The 19,440-nt window shown below is 32.8% G+C and overlaps 2 protein-coding genes and 1 non-coding gene across 4 annotated transcripts; 2 read left to right on the forward strand and 1 right to left on the reverse strand.

Annotated features, from left to right (window-relative positions):
* Positions 1 to 2,428: 2,428 nt before the first annotated feature.
* Positions 2,429 to 7,479, forward strand: LOC7497809 (uncharacterized). Of its 2 annotated transcripts, XM_002303577.4 has the most exons (7): positions 2,440 to 3,090; positions 3,293 to 3,628; positions 4,277 to 4,432; positions 5,076 to 5,398; positions 5,811 to 6,318; positions 6,436 to 6,468; positions 6,684 to 7,479. In XM_002303577.4, exons 1-7 carry the CDS (start codon positions 2,832 to 2,834, stop codon positions 7,181 to 7,183), a joined length of 2,115 nt encoding a protein of 704 aa, XP_002303613.4. In that variant the 5' UTR covers positions 2,440 to 2,831; the 3' UTR covers positions 7,184 to 7,479. The 2 variants fall into 2 exon arrangements, with proteins under 2 accessions (XP_024453503.2, XP_002303613.4); XM_024597735.2 differs by lacking the exon at positions 4,277 to 4,432 and having other exon boundaries at positions 2,429 to 3,090.
* Positions 7,480 to 7,763: 284 nt separating this feature from the next.
* Positions 7,764 to 7,836, forward strand: TRNAA-AGC (transfer RNA alanine (anticodon AGC)). Its single transcript has one exon. It is a non-coding gene; the product is annotated as a tRNA-Ala (tRNA).
* A 117-nt stretch (positions 7,837 to 7,953) lies between these two features.
* LOC7497810 (protein LURP-one-related 17) lies at positions 7,954 to 9,405 on the reverse strand. Its single transcript, XM_002304486.4, has 2 exons — positions 8,766 to 9,405; positions 7,954 to 8,621 (listed from the first exon to the last, which is right to left on the reverse strand). The coding sequence occupies exons 1-2, from the start codon at positions 9,042 to 9,044 to the stop codon at positions 8,238 to 8,240; spliced, it is 663 nt and encodes a 220-aa protein (XP_002304522.1). The 5' UTR covers positions 9,045 to 9,405; the 3' UTR covers positions 7,954 to 8,237.
* Between the last annotated feature and the right edge of the window lie 10,035 nt (positions 9,406 to 19,440).

Raw genomic sequence — 19,440 nt, forward strand, 5'->3', positions numbered from 1 at the left:
TATTTAACTTTAGTTTTAAATTAAATTGTGTAAAAGTTATCTTAATGTGACTCATTCAATTTAATAAGTTCAAAAATAACCTGAAAGGTTAGTAAAAAACATGGTTTAAATTTAAATTTTCTTTAAGGATAACCTTTTTTTTTAATATTGAAATGATGACATATTACATTGACTTGATTTTATAGCTTAACCTGTCAAACCTATGATATGAAATATAGACTCTACTAGGTTTACCAACTTTTTTAAACTATTTTTTACTTAATGTCGAGATACTTGTTTAAAATTATGAAAACTTTATAAAAATCAAATCAAAATAAATTATGAATATCAATTCAAAATCAACTAAATATTGAAGAATAAAATTAATAAAAAATCAAAAAAATAATTCAATTGAAAGAAAAAAATGGAAGATGAATTTTTTTAAAAACTTATTTGGCATTGTTATTAAACCTTACAAAATGGATCAACTTTAAAAACTTTCGACTTGGCTTCTTTTCTAACACGAGTTTAAAATTAAAGTGTATGATAGTTAATTTTAGGTGATCCAGTTGACTTAACAAGTCCAAATACAACTTAAATAACCAATAAAAGCATGATTTGTCTTTTAAAATTTTTAAGATGACTTATTTTTTTACATGTTAAATATTTTGAATAGTGATTATGGAAGAAGAGGTGATTGTGATGATGAAATGATAATAGTGGTGGAGGAGGTAGTCGGGAGATGGTGTTGGTAGTGAAGGTGGTCATGAAGAAGGAGGAGGTGGTGGTAGTGATTATGAGATGAGAATGATGGTTAAAATAGATGGATGATATTACAGGTAAATTACTATTTATAATTTTTTAGAAAAATTCATGAGCTAAGATTATTTTTCAGTAAAGAAACTGAATTTGAAGGTTGACTGTAAAATATTATTTATTGATCAATTTTATTGTAAAATATTTTACGAGAAAAAAAATAAGAAAATATTTTTTTCAAAAATAAACATGGAAAAATCTATAATTTTTTTTAAAGTATTTAATGTAAAACAAATGACCCCGAGTGATCATTTTAAGTAAAAAAAAAGTTGATGAAATGATGTAGCATTAACAGTAATGGATGCAGTAGCGAAGATGATAATAATGGTGAAAATATTAAAGAATAGATAATAGTATTAATAGTTGAATATTTGTGGTGACAATAATAAGACGGTGGTGGTGAAATAATGATAGTGATGATTAACGGGTGGGGGCAACAACGATGAGATGCTAGCAATAAAATATAGTGACGTGAGGTTAAAATAGTTGAATAATATTATTATAAATTGATACCTCTGTCTAAAATAAAGTGTTTTAAAAAATTATTATTTTAATATATTTTTAATTAAAAAACATAATATTACTAAATACACTTATTACTAAGTGCATTTATTACTGTACGAGGAACTAAAATAAATCTTATTCATCAAATGACCAAATAATTACAAAAATTATAATTATAAAAAAGTTAAAAAGATTGTTTTTCATAATGAAATGTTAAAGAACCATCTTAACCCAATAGCTTAAATTTTTAGGTGAGGCTCCAAGATATGATTTATATTATTCTCTAACACACCCCCTCAAGTGAAAGCCCTTTGGACTTGAAACTTGCACAGACTCACATTACCTTGTGCTTAATTTTTATCAAATAAATAGGGATGGTGAGATTCGAACTCGTGACCGCTTGGTCATTAAGGCTTTGATACCATGTCAAAGAACTATCTCAACCCAATAATTTAAATTTTTAGGTAAAGTTTCAAGATATGTTTTATATTATTCTCTAAAATGAAACACTGTAAATACTACGCAGTGATATTTTAGCAACTTTTTTTTTTCTTTTTTTTTCCCTCTTCCTGAAAATAGCTACATGACCTTTAAGAAATTAGCCTTTATTTCTCTTCAAAATCAATTACAGTGCAAGTATCCATCGACTCCATAAACCTTATCACCGACCTTCTCTCTTCTCTCTTTTGTGTCATCTTCTTCTTTACTCGATCTTTTCTTTGTTATATCAAAGGAAGTAAAAAATGGGTTGCTCTATCTCATGATCCTGGCTCTCTCATGACCCAATGTCACTGTACCTCTGTTAGCAACGAGGTGGGGAATTTCTTATGGAATAAGGGACGGTTGTAAGTGAAAGCATAATCGGGAGATGAGAGAGGAGGTGCTCAGTTTATACATTTAGCATGACTTGAAGCTCGCAGTTTGACTGAAAAAAAACGGAAATTGTTTCTTCCTCTTTGATTTTGATTTTGATTTCTCTTGGGTCGATTAGCATAAATTTCTCTTGGCTATATTAACAATGGCATGTTAATTTGAAATTCTCTTTTTTTTAGTGTTACATTAATGAAATTAATGAAGTTAGAGGATAATCTGGGAAATCAATTGGATAAAAAAAGTTTCTACTAGTCAACAGCCTGAAAATTCCATAATTAGACTCATCGAATCCGCGTGAAAAAAAGCATAAAGACTAAATTACCTTCCCACAACAAATTCAGGCGTAATGGATTAAGCTGGCTAAGGTTACAATTACAATACCGGAATATACCCAAAACGACGGGGAATAATTCAAATTCACACGCCTCTCCTCACCAAATCCCGAAAACTATAAATACTTCTCATTCTCATCCAAATTTCTTGCCCTAACAAGAGCCTCGCACCCAAACAAACCCTCTCTCTTTCCCTCAGCCGCAACCATGCTTTCCCTATCCAAACAATTCCTTTCCCTTCATCTTCCCTGCAATTTCTCAATTGTCTTCATTAACACTTCAACACGACATCGTTTTCTCTAATTACATGTTAATTATGCGACCGTGATGGATGCGTCGGTGGAGCTGAATTATCCGGTGGATGTTGTTGTTTCGGCGGCGGCGGCGGCGGCGAAGAAGAATAAGAGTTTTGTTATGGGATCTGATGAGGTGTTTGGTAGAGATAATAATAATGACAATAATGATAATATTAGGGTCTCGACGCTTGTTGGTAAAGAAGTTGTTGAGGTCGAGGAGTCGATTTTAGTTAACCCTAGAGCAGCAGCTGCTTCGATTCAGCATTGCAGCTCTTTGTTTGCTCAAAAAGGTTTGTCTTTTACCTTGTTTTTTGAATTTTTGACCTTATACAAGAATTTTTTTTTTATATATATATACTTTTTAGAATTCGTTGTTTTTGATCTTATACAAGAATTCGTTGTTTTTTGACCTTATATTTTGGCTGCTTGTGGTTTGGGTGTGTGGTCTTTTGCGTTGATGTAAGCTAATGTTCTATTAACATTGTTTGGCAGATGAAACGAGCTCACTCACTGCTTTGGAGTCAATTTCATGGGAGAAAGTTTTACCTCTGGAACACCGTGAGGATGTTATTAAGAAACCTAGCTCACCTATTGGAGACATTTCTAAACAACTCAATTGCAGTGGCTCAAATGGTCCTTCATGGATTCCTAGGTCTGAAGAAGTGCAAGTACAAAGAAGAGGAGGAAAAGTGACAAGAAGTAGCAGTGGTTGCTCCAAGAGACCACGGTTATCTCCATTTGAAGATTCTACTGGACCAGCTGGAGTTGCTGACCCAAAGGATTCTTCTGATAAGCTAGGTTCGCATCCAACCGAGATTGACTGTAATGGTAAACCCTTTTCTCTGGTATTAATTAACCAGTTGAACTAAGGTGTTTTTCTGTCTACTTCAGATGCCAGTGGTGGAAGTCCGCTCCCTAAAATGATTTTCTTAGTTGTGGTCGTTTTATTGACAACAATATTGTTCTCCTGCACATACATGTTTTTAATTATATATTCATGTATATGGAAGCTCTCCACATAATGTGGTGGCTGTCTGTTTCTGCAAGCTGCTGTGAATACCTAGCAGGATTTGTGTAAGCGTGCGCACTTATTTCCTCCGCGTATTGCTTGCTAAACATTCCACAGAGAAAGCAGTTTTGGAACTGCAGCATACCTTTTCTCTTCCACTTCTCTCAAGCAAAATTCCTTCACTGCTGTTTCTGTTCTACTTCATGTACTAGTTATGTCAAAATCTGAATTGTGCTAGGATGAATTCTTATAATGATCTGGGAGACTTAATTTTTCCATGTCACTTACAACTGTTGGCATCTCTGAAATTTGATTGTAGCAACTAACAATGACCTATCATATATTCTTCTATTATACGTGATTTAGTTATGTGCGCACAAGAATATATAGTACTATTAATATGAAAGCTATTAGCCACCTCAATCCTCGTACTGATGCATGATTTATCTATCTAATGTACGTTTTAGAAAAAACTCAATCAGCGAAAAAAAAGAACAACTTTGGCCGCAAGCGAGGTGATAGGAGACACTCTAAAGTTACATTGAAGACTAAATTTGATTCCTTCTCTGTGAAGGCAGGTTTGGCGAGCTTTGGTTCAGCTGGTGGTGGGAACAGCTATTTTGGTACAATACAGTCAAATAAATACTTCTTTTTTGTTTTATGATCAGTTTTCTTTGACAATATGTGTAAGAATTGTTAATCATTGCCTCAGCTTACTCTGTATTACATCCATGCATACAAATTTAGTTTCCATACATTAGAGGCATGCCAAATCAACCTTCTATTATTAATGAAATTAATATAATACTGATATTCTTGATGCTTGGTATATAATTTAAATTAATGAGATGTTCTTGAGACTTATTTGGCAAGTTTTTGAAAGAAACCCATCAATTCAGGGTGGGGGAGTGTGTGCATCAGCATATTTTGAAGCCACAAGTTGAGTCAATTGCCTCCTCTTTGATAGTTTAGAACTGCCCCAATTTCCCAATTGAGGTCTGGTCCATTGAAGTTGTGTTTCTGATGATGAATGTACATTTGAGTTTCAGTTGCCAATATCAATCTATATGAGATTTAGCAATATCATGTATAATTTCACTGATATTGCTTTTTTCAGCACCTTTTAAGATTATGTGTCTTATCTTGCTGCAATACCTTTTTTTTTCTTCTCTTTTTTATGGTGCTTATAACTTATTGTGCTATTTATCTTCTCTTTAGGCTGGGTTGCTAAAAACTGATGTGTTTATATTTGGATATTTTTCTCAGGACTATGTGGTTTGAAGACGGATGATCATGACATCACAAAGCTGGTAGACCATATATCATTGAATGATGTTCTTGATGGCACTTACGAGTGTCCTAGCTTAGGCAAAGACAAGGGGAAGAAAGCCATAAATGCAACTGAAAATATTCTGCATTCAGTTGTAAAAGCTTGCTTTATTCTTCATTTCTCCAGGCCTGCTCAGCTCCAGAATTTTGCTGAGACAGATGTCTATTCCAACGAGAAAATGCCTCCATGCCCATCTTACTCTGTTTCTATTGTTGAAAATGGAGATTCTTCAGCAACTGATATTTCTTCATTTACCAAGGTTAGTTCAATGAAATTGTTGAATGCAAGAGAATGTAGACAAGCATGAATTAGATGAGAATTTAACAACTCACTTAATTAGTCACCGCGAACTCCTTCGCTTTATTTCCTAACACACAAATAACTATTCACATTTCTTTCTAAAATCTTACTATTAAATTTTAAAAAACTCAAGTCGCCTTGACAGTCATCTGACTCCCTATACTATCAATTTGAAGTCAATTTGTAGAGCTGACTGAAATTTGGGACAACTGGTATGCAATTCTGTGTGATTGAACTTAATAATCTTAAGGCTCCAATGATAGAATTGTTTTGGTTGTCATCTAACATGCTAGCGCTACTTATCCTTCAAAGATAATGATGCTCATTGTAAATGAATGTGTGCTCTATCTTCTCCTCTTTCAAACATACAGGATTCTTGCAACAAGCCTGAAACTCCTGCTAATTTGCTTGATTTTTCGTTTGACCAACCTAAAGATACTCTGGATCGGTTGGCACTTCCTCCACCCAAGGATCTGGAGTCTCTGCTTCTGGATGCAACCAAGCTTGCTGCATCATCAAGGCATGCCCCTGATCCACGACCTGGGAAGCAAACATCTCGCCAGGCTAGCTTGCCAGCTTTTCCCTGGTCACACACTTTCAGTGGGCAGCACTCCAGAACTAATTCTGACGCGGTTAAGTGTTCACCAAGTAGGAGTACATGCCAAGGTAGATGGGTAAGAATAGGGGACAGTTTCAATTCACCTGGGTGTGCCTCTGATACTTTAACAAATTTGGAGTCATGTGCTTATGATGAGACCTTAGTTCCTTCACAAGTAACAAAGTTGGCTGTTCTAGGAAATAATGTTGACTCATTGAAACCTTGGTGTGGGTGGGGTTTGTCATCCTCACAAGCTTCTATGACATCCCATGTTCTGCTAGGTAATAACTCCTGAAGGGCTACCTTTTCCGCTGGTCTTTTGAGGCATGTATTTAACAAAGATACATGTAGATGTATTGTAAATACCATTAATAGGGTCATTTGTCTTCCATTTGCAGAATCTGAAGATGACCTGAAGTCTCAAGGAAGAGGTAAAATTTGAAGTTACTCGTAAATTTGTTTTCATTTGATTTGAAATACTCAGCTGCCCTTTTCAACCTTGTGTGTACACTGTGTGATGAGTTACTAGTTTATGAGTTCAATGGTTTGGATGTATCTGTGCTTGCCATTACAGGCCCTGGTTTGACTGGATAATCATTGCATTTAATTGTGTTTTTGTTTTTTGTGTTATTTTTCTGCCTGACAGTTGAACGTTGTCCAAGACTGTTGGAGGCTGCTCAAACCTTGTATGACATTGCTACTCACGTGGCAAGGCTAAACCAAGATGGAATATTAAGGCGGCCTAAGGAGCTCTTACAAAAGGCTATGAAAGCTCGCAGGACAAAATCAATCGAGAAACCTGATGATGTATCTGCAGCATCAACTTCATCAATGGGGTCTGACCATAAGTCGAGAAGTGGCATGGACCAGATAAAGCCCACAAAGAGGCCTAAACCCTCAACCATTAGGGACAAAAAAGATCTTGATCATATCGACAGTGTTAGGAAAGGGCCAATAAATTGGTCTGCTCCAAAATCAAGAAGAGCATCTCCCATCAAATTAATTAGGGACTCCATTGCAGAAAGTAGACATTCCGCTGCTTACATCTTAAAGGAAGCATGTATGATGCCTCCTCCACCTGCAAAAGTTCTGAATAGAACTTGCAACGGTCAACAAAAGGTTCGTAAATTGATGCAGATGGACTGAAACAGGGAGTGTTGACAGGCATGGCTGATCAATGTTTTTCCCGATTCAGAAAACTCTTCGTTTTAATCAATTCTTGTAATCCATCAACACCGCCATTGTGGTGCCAGTCAAACTGTGCTGGACCGATGTGTACATAATGTGGGATTGTTGTACGGATGTAGACTGTAGACGGACGGGATTTGCTGTAAGGGTTCATCTTGAGGGATGAAAAGCAATGTTGTACCATTAAGAGCAGGTAATTCTTTGCCTTGTATATAAAGCACTTCACCGAGGCAATAGAAATTTCAGTTCTTTTCCCTCGTCTTCTTAGTTGAAACTGAGTACTTGCAAACTATCTATTTCTTAAAAAAAGAAAACGAATCGTCACCAAGGGGCTTGTGATGCAAAGAAACATGTGTGGACGTACTAGGGGAGATCTGGTTAACGACCCATATAAAACGGTATTTTAGATTCAAATTCGGTTACGAAACACGGCACCAACACATTGTTCTAAAGTTGAGAATCGTTGCAGCATGGATGGCTGCTTGTGTTCTCAGACTTTGTTTATATTATATAAATTTCCACACCGATCCCTGTCTCTGGGGATGTAGCTCAGATGGTAGAGCGCTCGCTTAGCATGCGAGAGGTACGGGGATCGATACCCCGCATCTCCATTCTTTTTGGCTGGTGTTGCAGCTTTGAAAAGGTTACACCGTTTCCTTTTTTCCCTTTCTCTTTTTTGACTGTAAAAGAAAAGGAAAGCCATTCTTTGAACAGAAAAATTCCGGGAATTTAAATTAGCAGTTTCAACTTTATATTTCATCAATTTAACAGAGAGAGAGAGGGCAATCCCCAATATTCCTATGATCGGAAAACATAAGGAAATTAAATGTGTTTTTCTCTTAATCTTTGGAGCCAAGATTATCTGTCACCTCAATACCCACTGGCATTTCTCTATTCTGAACCGATCAGTGCTCATTGGTATTTCTATTTCCTTAATATTGTGGCCAAAACATATGGACATGTATATTTTACTTCTCATTACAAAATCCAAAAAAAAAAAAAAGAGTAAAAATCAGGGGAACATTTGATCCAATATCAAAAGCAAACCCATGGCAAATCCAGGATCAAATCCTGGTTCTACATTCAAAACAAAAACCTCTACCCCATAAGAAATACCTTCGACCATAGCTTCTTTCCTCTTGATCTCTGCCAAAACCTTTCTTGATCCACCTATCACTTTGCATGATCTACGCGTATAAGAACCTTCGATCACAAACGAATGTCTTTTATCTGTGGATCCTCGAAAAACATACGCGAGCACATTGTGACTGGTTTGTAAGATGTTAATATTCTTCCTCACACACCAAATTGGCTTCTTTGATAATTTGTTTGTTGCACAGTAGTTACCCACTTCACCTTCATAGACAAACCAGTTATGTACTAGCACTCCAAGCTTCTGCAAAAGAATTTAACCAAGATTTAAGACGAGACCAGTCTTAATTCGATTCGTCTTAATAGGGTCTTGAGTTCTAATCTGCTTCTTATTCACCTAAAGAACTCAAAAACGTATAGAATGAGAAAATAAAAAGGGGCGGATTACCTTGCGTCGACGCATTGTGAGGATGGATTTTCCCGAGCCATCCATAAGAACGAGCTCGTCAGGACGATCAATGTAATTATCAACGCGATAGACTAAATCTCCACAGGAATTAATCACTGTAAATCCATTGCAACTAATTAAAAGTGACTTCCTCCACACTGTTAATGACGTGCACGTGCCATCGTTAATCCTGGTCTCCACCTCAGCCTCAGCAACTGGCTCGTGATGATGTTCTTGATCATGGACTGATCTTGACGAAGATTTTAAGAAAAATATCATCTTCAATAGAGCGGTGGTAGTCTTTGCTTTTGAAACCTAAGAAGACATTTATGTAAGTTAGCTGTAGAATGATAGTCTGTCTTATGATTTTGCTTGTTAGGAGGAGACATGCGCGTGTAGGGCGCGTTGCTATTGTGGGGTTTCCTTGTAAGAAAGTTTAACAGGGTCTGCCATCTTGAAATTCTAAATCCCAATCCGACAAGACTTTACCTAACTAGAAATGCCTCTTCCCTTGGAGTCTCCATTGTGAGATTAAGAAAGTAATTTCATTTTAATCTTTAATTAGTGTTAGGAGTTTTGATTGTATTGTCTATGTTGGGGTTTGAAGATGTGACACGTGTGTGTTTCCATTGTTGGTCTCAAAGATTCCAAAGTTTTTCTGGTTTCGATGAAGAGTTCGGCATTTATATTTTCTTGAACAGATGAAGGAAATTATATATGTATCCACGTGGGAGGTTGAGGGTAAAACCCAAGGGAGTTGATGTGTTTCTTTCTAGGCCAAGGACGAAACTAAGAATCGATGCGTAGTGATTTCCGTCCCATTAAAAAAATTCACAATCCTATTGTTACAAATTATTATTCATTGCAATACTATAATTATTGTCTTGTCCCATTAAAAATAATCACAATGAAGGTCCATGAGATTTTTTTTTCTTTGCATTTCCCCCCTTTTTTCATCCTTATTTTTTTTCTTCAATATTTATTTAATTTTAAATTTGTTTTTATAAATTATTTGAGTTTGATAATTATAGTTTTAAACAAACATCCTAATATTTTCTTTGTGTTTAGTTTATACTCAGTTTTACAAGCATATATTTTTATGATCCCATAATTAAAAAAAACAGTTTTTTTAAGAGAAAACAAAGTTATTAAACTCAATGGAATCCATCATCCGGATAGCGAATTTGACGAGATAAAGCCACAAAACTTAAATTGTTCCAATATATTATTGTCTCAATATTAAAAAAAAAATCCTTTTAATTTTAAAGTCAAACTATGCTAGTCTTTCGGGCTATCTTTGGACCCTCTAAGTCGACTGGTTTATGTCAGGACAACTTTCACATAATTTAATTTTAAATTTGAGTTAGACAAAAAATTGTGTTGAAAAATTTCAAGGTTAATATGTTGGGTCGGATTTAATAATAATATTAAATAGTTTTCCGTGGACAGGACAATTTTTTATTTGATCCCCATTGCATCGTGACTGTGTAAACTATTTCCTTTCTAATAAAAATGTTAATAATGGTTGGATAAGATCCAACAAATGATCAAGATGACACTCACACACTAGTGGCTCAAGTTTTCTGTGAAAGGATGTAACTTGCAAGTATGTTTTATTGTTTGAACTATAATTATAGATAAAAATCATAAAATTAAGAAAATGATTCAGGGAAATTTCGTCAGGGAAAAACCGTATGTTTAAAGAACACGCAAGTTGGGATTTTAGTCTCAATTCTCATAAAATTCATCGACTAAGACTTTTTTGTGATGATAAATAGATTTTCATCACCAAATGTCAAGAATTGGACCCTTTTTTTTTATAACAAAACGGATCCCTTCTCAATCGGAGCAGTGCATCCCTAACCATATATATCACCATGATTGAATGTTCTTAGGAGGAGAATCTCTCCTTTTCTTTTGGCGAGTCTTAGGAGGAGAATCTAGCACATAGTGTCTTAGCACGTCATCGATCAGAGGCATGATTATTAAAAAGAAGCCATTGATCAGTAGACAATGAGCTAGCTCGTTTTGAATCCAAGAAATTAAATATAGAGGAAGAATCAATATTTCAAGTGCTTGCTCTTAAAAGCTGTTGACCCACCAGCTGGTATTTCTCGTGAAATATGTGGTGGTTAAAAGATGCATGATCTCCATTCAATTTTCACCAAAGTGCTGTTTCTTGTAGACTTTTAAACGACAGATGTAGGACCTTGACATCTACCTTAGCCACAGCCACATTTTTGTTAATGTTCTCTTCAGACACGTCTTTCCTCTAATATATAAGGCAGCACATCACCGACTATTACCGCAGTGTCTTTACCAATGTATGGTCCTCAACTATGAGAGAAAGTTGTGTTTTGTAACACGTGTAGCACGCAATTACGATGGACATGTCTGATTTTTTGTAAGGATTTTGCTTCAATATATGTTAATTAAAAATCAACTTAATTTTTTAGGAGAATGTAGATGTTAGGAAAATTAAGATATTTGAAAGAATTAGGCAAGTAAATGCAACCAAGATTTTTGTTTTTATTTTTTAATATTAATTAAATTAATAACTAAGATCAATAATAAAAATAACAAGTAAAAGTAAATATGGAAAGAATTTGGGTTTAGAAGAAACCTGAGATTGTAGCACACAATAATGCTATTCTTAAAAAGAAAAGGCTCTCTCGGCATGAGGATAATTTTCATATAATTTGTTTCTTTTCCAAGATTCAACCATCCATTAGAGTTTTTGAATTCAACAAAAACCTCTCAAGTCTTTAAATTACCTTTTTGCTTGCTTAAGTAATTAATACAGTATGAGAAAGAAAACACAGTAAAATTTAAGAGGAATATAGAAAAAAAAAGTTTTAAATTATGTGCAGAGATATATATATACGAGAAACTAAAATAAAAAAGGTATTTTTAGGAGTTTTTATAATAAAAATATTATATATGATCATCCTATACATCTGCCCCCCCCCCCCCTATATATATATTCAACAAATATATCAGTCCTCAAATATATTTAAAATAACTAAATATAATGAATTAATTTAATTATAAATGTCGACCATTAATTATATTAATATTAACTATTTAAATTTATACACCGTAATTAAAATATAATTAACTAAGTTAATAACATTTATTAATAATAAAATATAATTATCATTAATTATAATTTTAAATTGACTACTAACATACAATACCATCATATTCAAATCATCATGGATAAAAAAATCAATTATTGTTTTAAAACTATCATCACACAATCAATACAAAATAGTATTGATGTTCATCAATTTGACACCTCCAAGTTATTTCAACATTAATATCATTGTAATTCCACTCAAGTTCATGATAAATAATTGCTTTTATTTTTGTATATGACATGTCTAAATTATCATTTAATAATAAATTGTTTCCATCATTGTATGTAATACTACTATTCATAAAAAATTATAATATCACCATAATGACATAACATAAATATATTACAAGACAAGTGTTTGATGGATTTCTAAAAAGATATGAGCTAAGGTGTTGGTTTGTTGAGAGAGGAGTTGCTTTTGCTTTCATGTTTCGTGTTTTTTTTTCATGTTTAAATTTCATAATAAGTCATGCTTTTGAAGTGTGAGATGTTGTTTTTACTTTCATGTTTTTTGTTTTTTTAATTTATATTTAAATTTTATGATAAGTCGTGTTTTTGAATTGCGAGATGTTAACTTGTCTCTTTTTAGAAACATGACAACGTAAGAATATATTATTTGATTAATTTTTTAAAAAAGTTATATTATCCTGTCAAAATCTTTAATTTACTGTGATTTGTTTTCTCGAAAAAAAAACCCTTCATTATTATCTCTCAAGATCAGCAATACGAGATTTCCTGAAACGAGCTTTTTGATTAGTGGAAATGCCATCGCATTAAGAAAAAACTAAAACTGCTTAGTGTTTCACTGTGCAAATTCACAGTGAAACACTGAGCAGTCCTCTCCTCTTTTTTTTTTGTTTTTATTTTTTTCCCATTTTTTTTTGTCTTCTTCTTTTTCTTTTTTTTTCTTTTTCTTTTTTTCTGTTTTTTCTTTTTATTTTTTTTCTTTTTTTTTGGTTTTCTATTGCCTTTATGGGTTTTTTTTTGCTTTTTTCTTTGTGTATTTTTCTTTTAATAAATTTTTTTTGTTTAATTTAGTTTGTTAATGTTAATTTTTTTATTTAGTTATCAAATTTTCATAACACGGATCCCGGGTTTGACGGGTTAATCTGATTTGACGAGTTAACCCGAATTTTTTTTTTCTTTTTAATTAATTGTAACATATACTAAAACGGATCAGTGTTTTACTGTGGACTGCACAGTGCAGTCCACAGTAAAACACTGATCCGTTTTTGGTTTTTTTTTTTAAGTTGTCTTATTTTTTTAGCTGTTTTTTATGCCTTTCGGGATTTTTTTTTGCTTCTTTCTTTATTTTTTTTCTTCTAACAAAATTTTTTTGTTTAATTTGGTTTATTAATGTTAAATTTTTTTATTTAGTTATCAGACTTTCATGACACGTTTTCCGGATTTAACGGGTTAACCTGATTTGACAAGTTAACCCAGAAATATATTTTTTTTGCTTTTTTTCTTTTTAATTAATTTTTTTCATTTAGTTTAGTTTGTTAATGTTAAATTTCTTTCTATTTAGTTATCAGACTTTCATGACACATATCTCGAGTTTCACGGGTTAACCTGGTTTCACGGGTGAACCCAGTTAATTCTGGGTTGACCCGTAAATTTTTTTTTGTTTTTTATTTTCATAATTTTTTTATTAATTTAGTTTGTTAATGTTATATTTTTTTTATTTAGTTATCAGACTTTTATGACACAGATCCTAGGTTTAACGGGTCAATATGGTTTGACGAGTTAACCCGGATTTTTTTTTGATTTTTTTTTATTAATTTTTTTCGTTTAGTTTAGTTTGTTAATGTTCACTTTTTTTTATTTAGTTACCAGACATTCATGACATGGATCCCGGGTTTAACAGGTTAACCTGATTTGACGAGTTAACCTGGAATTTTTTTTTTTGCTTTTTTTTTCTTTTTAATTATTATTTTTTCGTTTAGTTTAGTTTGTTAATGTTAAATTTCTTTCTATTTAGTTTTTTTTCTTCTTCTTAGAGGTTTTTTTTCTTTTATTTTTTCTTTTTAATTAATTTTATTTAATTAATTTAGTTTATTAATATTAAATTTTTTTCTAAGTAGTTCTCGGCTGATACTTTTAGTTTTTCTTTTTGTTTTTTTGTTGTTTTTATGCATTTGACTGTGGACTGCATAGTGCAGTCCACAGTGAAAAAGCTCATCCTTTTATTTTTTTTCTTTTTAATTAATTTTTTTGTTTAATTTAAATTGTTAATGTTAATTTTTTTTCTATTTAGTTATCAAACTTTCATGACACGGATTTCGGGTTTGACAGGTTAACCTGGTTTGACGAGTTAGCCCAGTTAATTCTGGGTTAACCCATTAGTTTGTTTTTTTTTTCTTTTTAATTATCAAACTTTCATGATGCGAATTCAAGGTATGACGAGTTAACCTGGTTTGAAGGGTTAACCCAGTTAATTCATATTTTTTTTCTTTTTTTTAATTAGTTTTTATTTTCCTGTTGGTTTTTTTTCTTTGTTTTTTTCTTTTTAACTAATCTATTTAATTATCACACATTTATGACACGACCTTGCAGCTAGATCCACGTCCAATGCTATTGGGTCTGGTATTGCAGTCAAACCCACTTAAATTTAGGTCATGCAAGTTTAATGTTATTATTAATATTATAATTAAATATTACTCTTGGATTAGGCGTTGCAACTAAACCTGAGATTTTTAGATATAACTTTGCAAAAAAACCTAATACTTTTAGGTCTTAGTTTTTTATAAAATATAAAAATTAATTGATTCAGGGCATCACGGACATGTAACTAGTAACAAGCTAGAGCAGGTCTGCCCATTCCAAACATCTCAGCGTGGGATTTCCTGTACTGTTGTCTCCTTCATTACCTCATTAGTCAAAATCTACATGTGCCCATTGAAAATAATTGGGCATGTGTTTAAATACCATTGGCTATTATGAGATCAGTCACCTCGAAGAGATTTTTTGTTGCTACAACCAGCCGACCACGACGACTGCTGAAACCCCTTTCCTCTGCTACCATGTTGCTTATATTAATTAATCTGTTCCTTTTCCATCGATCTTTCTGGTGTAAGGTTATTTTCAATCAACTTGCTAGTCCTGTTGAATTTGATAACCAAGCAAAAATAGCTGAGTATGCACACCCAATGTAATGCTTACGTACACGATTATATATAGGACTTTATTCAAGTTAATATCATCTTTTGCCTCTTTATTAATCGAATCCGAGCAACTAAGATAATTCTTACTAGGAGTTTTTTCTTTAATTTCAAATCTTAATTAAAAAGAATACAATGAAGATTTAGAAATAGAAGAGTTTTATCAATTCCATGCTTCAAGAAAGAGAAAAAAAAAGGAAAGGAAAGGAAAGGAATTATCCATTCATCAACAACAGCCAGCATGAAATTATGAAAGAGCTTGTTTTCAATAATTATCTTTTATCTTAACAAAAAGAAAAGGCTAGCTTGATCCGGTTTGAATTTCAAGATTTAATTTGACTAGGTCAAACTTGATTCATATTAACTGATTCTCGTCCAGAATTCGTGGAGGTTAAGAGTAACTGCTAGATTTATCAGGAAAATCAGAAATAGGGAATGTTGTAACCAGGAAAACTGGACAAAAGTCTCTATTATTTACCTCACGTCACAGCTCATGTCAGCATTTCAAGAAGCCCACCTAGATATATCTTCCCTGCTCTATATACCAATTTTGAAGAGATCTTCCCATGTTGGAAGATCAAGACACCCAGAAAGGGACAAATACATTTCATCAAAGATACAGCTAGCTAGGGTTTGTGTTGTTGGATTATGAATTTTATAAATGGAAACAGTGAATACCTAGTATGTAGCCTTGCACCATGCATGTGCACGTGGCAACCAAACCAAATCCGGTAGGGCGGGTCCGATTGTGATTTTATTCCCTGCCATTTTAAGAAAAATATTGCATCGACATTGAAGTTTGAACTAGTTGTCAAACCACGTGCACATTTGCAGGTTGAAGCGTCGATGGAGATTTTTTCTTTCTTTCTTAATTTCTTGATCGTCGTCGGTGGAGATTTTCTTGGTGCAAATCATCCCACCAAATACCTTGTTGATTTGTTTTACTTAAAAAAAGAGAGATGGAAATATAAAGATATAATTAGGGGGGGGGGAATGATCGAAAGATAAAGTATTGTCAAAGCAATTCATATATTTTAATGGTTTCCAAGAAAACTATGCATTGTTTTACAGGACACTTAATCCAAATTAAACTAAGAGTGAATGAGAAAAGATTTAAGAAATAGCAAAAGTAAAACACGTAGTGTGATAGCAAAGGACTTGAGATCAGCACAGCAGGTCTCGAATTCGAGTCAGGACGTGCACCTCTTGTAAGAGCCTGGAACAGCCGGAATTTTACTCGCTCACCTGAGCCACAAAATACGCTTTCCGGAAGGTGTGGTTTCCTCGAAAAAAAAAACAAAAAGCAAAACATAGTCAAACATTATTTGAATGCATTGATTAAACTTTATTTATTGTTGAATTGTGTTTAGAAATAATGAAAATCAAATATTCAAATAAAAATCAATGACATTAAGTATATACATTAAATAATTGTTATTTATATAATAATTCTTCAAGTGCTTACAATAAATTTTAAATAAAAAAAACACATAAATTAATTACAAACATTAAGTGATTCTTAACAAGTGCTTCAAGATCGCTCAATAGTCGAATTAACTCTTGAAAATTTTACAATAATGCAAGGGAATTGATAAATTCACAATAATTGTTAACTTCTTACATTAATTTAGGTAAAGTTAGTATAACTTTTCAAGATTATCTGAAGAGAGGATTTCATTTTGATCAATGTGTAAACTGATTTGAGAATAAAGAGAAAAGAAAAATGAGAGAGAGAGAGAGAGAGAGAGAGAGAGAGATAAGGTAGGAAGATCTATCTTTCGGGCTTGAGACTTTCTGGGCTCCCCGTAAACATAATAGATCGCCGCCTGCTTGTAAAAACAAACTAGCAACTAAGCTTTCTTCCAAATGGACTTTTCTCTGCTAAGCTCATTGCATAACGAAGGCTACAAAAAGCTTTGAACTCGCATAAGGAAAATGGACCACCACATTCCAAGTAAAGGTTAGGTATATCTACTGGGCTTTTATTCCAAAGGGATTTTCAACATACTTCTATGTCTCTCCTGCCTGCCTGTGTATGGAGGGGGATCTGTCTCTTTCAGTACTCTGCCCTCTTCCGCAAGTCTAATTCATGAGAAATTTCCTTGTCATTTCTGTGTTCATTCTGACAAAAATAATCAATTCAAGGATAAGTTGATAATTTAATTATTCTAAACCGCATTCCCATTTATGGACTTACTGGAATCGGCCCCTAAGACTTGATTTTGAGTTTTAACCACCGGGCTACCTGGCTGCAGGCTACAAGTCTAGAACCATGGCACCCTAACTTACTTCTAGCTTCTAGAGTAATTGAACTAGCTAACCAACATTCCGGCTTTTGATTATTATTATTTTTTTGCGTACAAAGAAGTAGAAGAAAAAAAACTGAAACCAAGGTCTGATGAATTAGGTGTCAGCAGCATCAGCTGCTGACCAACACAGAAGACTAGGAGCAGGAGGAGACCGGAAGATGCAGGGAATCCACTTGAGGAGACCCCAGCTTTTCTATGAAACCAGCTCATGAGTGAATATTTTGCTTTAACAAGAACAGAGACAAACACTTAAAAACTTTTTAAGAAGATTTTGGAGGGATAAAAGAGAACAAAGTTTCCTTTCCAGGGATCAAACTTTTTTCTTTATTACAAAAAAAAAATAAAAATAAAAATCAACCGTTTCATCTTTTTTTTAGAGGCGGGTGAAAATTCTCCATCCTTGGAAACGTTAAATATGTTAGGAATGTTTTCTGGACAAAAGGGAATATATTTTTTCGGTAATTTTAGGGATCAACAAGATATTAAAAAAAAATAAACACATCAAATGCTCATATTTTAATAAAAAAAGAGGAAATTTTCTGGTCCTTGAAGGATAAGGCTATATAATTAATATTAATTTATTATAAATTTTTATAAACACTATCAATTTCAAAAATAATATTCGCACTAATAATTAATGTATTGTTAAATAAAATACAATACATAAAGAGTATACATTACTATTATATTTCATTCATTTAAATCAAACCATATAAAAATTATATATTAAGATTGATAAAAAATTTATTTTACGTAGATAAACTGTTTCCATCTCTCTAAAATAAAATATAAAAAAACTCGACATCCCCGAAAATCCAACATTTTAGAGCGTGTTTGGGAGTGTAGTTGCTTTACAAAGTGTTTTTTACTCGGAAATATATTAAAATAATATTTTTTATTTTTAAAAAATTATTTTTTATATTAGTGCATCAAAATAATTTTAAAAAATTAAAAATTAATTAATTTAAAGTAAAGAAAAAAATTTAAAAAAATGTAATTTTTTTTTAAATATTTGTAAAACATGAAAAAACAAAACATAATCTTACATAAAACATTGTAAATTTCTACTGTCATGCTTGAACTGCCCTTGATAACAAAAGTACCCTCCGACCATCACCTTGGTACACAAATCCTAAAGGGATTATGATGGCCACTGGAAACTTATATGGTCGTTAACTTTAGAGCTCGTGGGATTAGTCGAGGTGCGCACAAGCTAGCCCGAACACCCACGTTAAACTAAAAAAAAAAAAATCCTAAAGGGATGACCAAAGATCAGTCCGCAGCCTATACGAAATATGTCAGCAGTGGTGCTTTCTTTCTTGTAAATTTTATCACCCGTCTGCCAAGACATATTTTAAGCCACTTGTCCGAGGCTAAAAGGATTGTAAATTTTGGCATAAATGCACCAACACTCGTAGATTCCTTAATTAGTGTAATGTGGGTCATTAGCCTTAATTCGGCGCTTAAAATCTTAAACTGCATTCCCATTCACAAAGAAACCTTTTAAAAATGCGAGAGTGACAAAGCGTTGGTGCTTCTTCTTTTTGCATCAGATAATTACAGGTGATTGTGATTATTTTCCATCATTTACCCTAACTTGTGTACAATTCTTTTCTCTTTCTTTCAATAATTGAAACCGAATAGTGGTATTTTATTAATAACTTGTACCGTGTAATTATTAACCAATTGCTAGTTCAGGAACAGTGCTACTTTGATACTTGATAATTAAATTAAATTTGTTTGGTATCGTGTGGTAATAGTTATTTTTTAAAATATTATTTTATTTAAAAATATATATAAATAATATTATTTTTTATTTTTTAAAATTTAATTTTTACATCAACACGTTAAAAAAATATAAAAAAATAAATTTTTTTGAGAACAAGTGCTTTCCCAAACAAGCTATGAGAACATTCATAAATGCGTTGAGAAATGCCCGCCTGGAAATGATAGATCAGATTGTTTATGCATGTATCAGAAGTGGAAAAGTAGGAAACATTGCCCATAAAACAGGATGGCTCTATTTTATTATATTTGTATACCAAGTGGTCGTCCTGCATTTTAAA

This window comes from Populus trichocarpa, chromosome 3, assembly GCF_000002775.5.
Source record: "Populus trichocarpa isolate Nisqually-1 chromosome 3, P.trichocarpa_v4.1, whole genome shotgun sequence".
NCBI classification, from domain to species: domain Eukaryota; kingdom Viridiplantae; phylum Streptophyta; class Magnoliopsida; order Malpighiales; family Salicaceae; genus Populus; species Populus trichocarpa.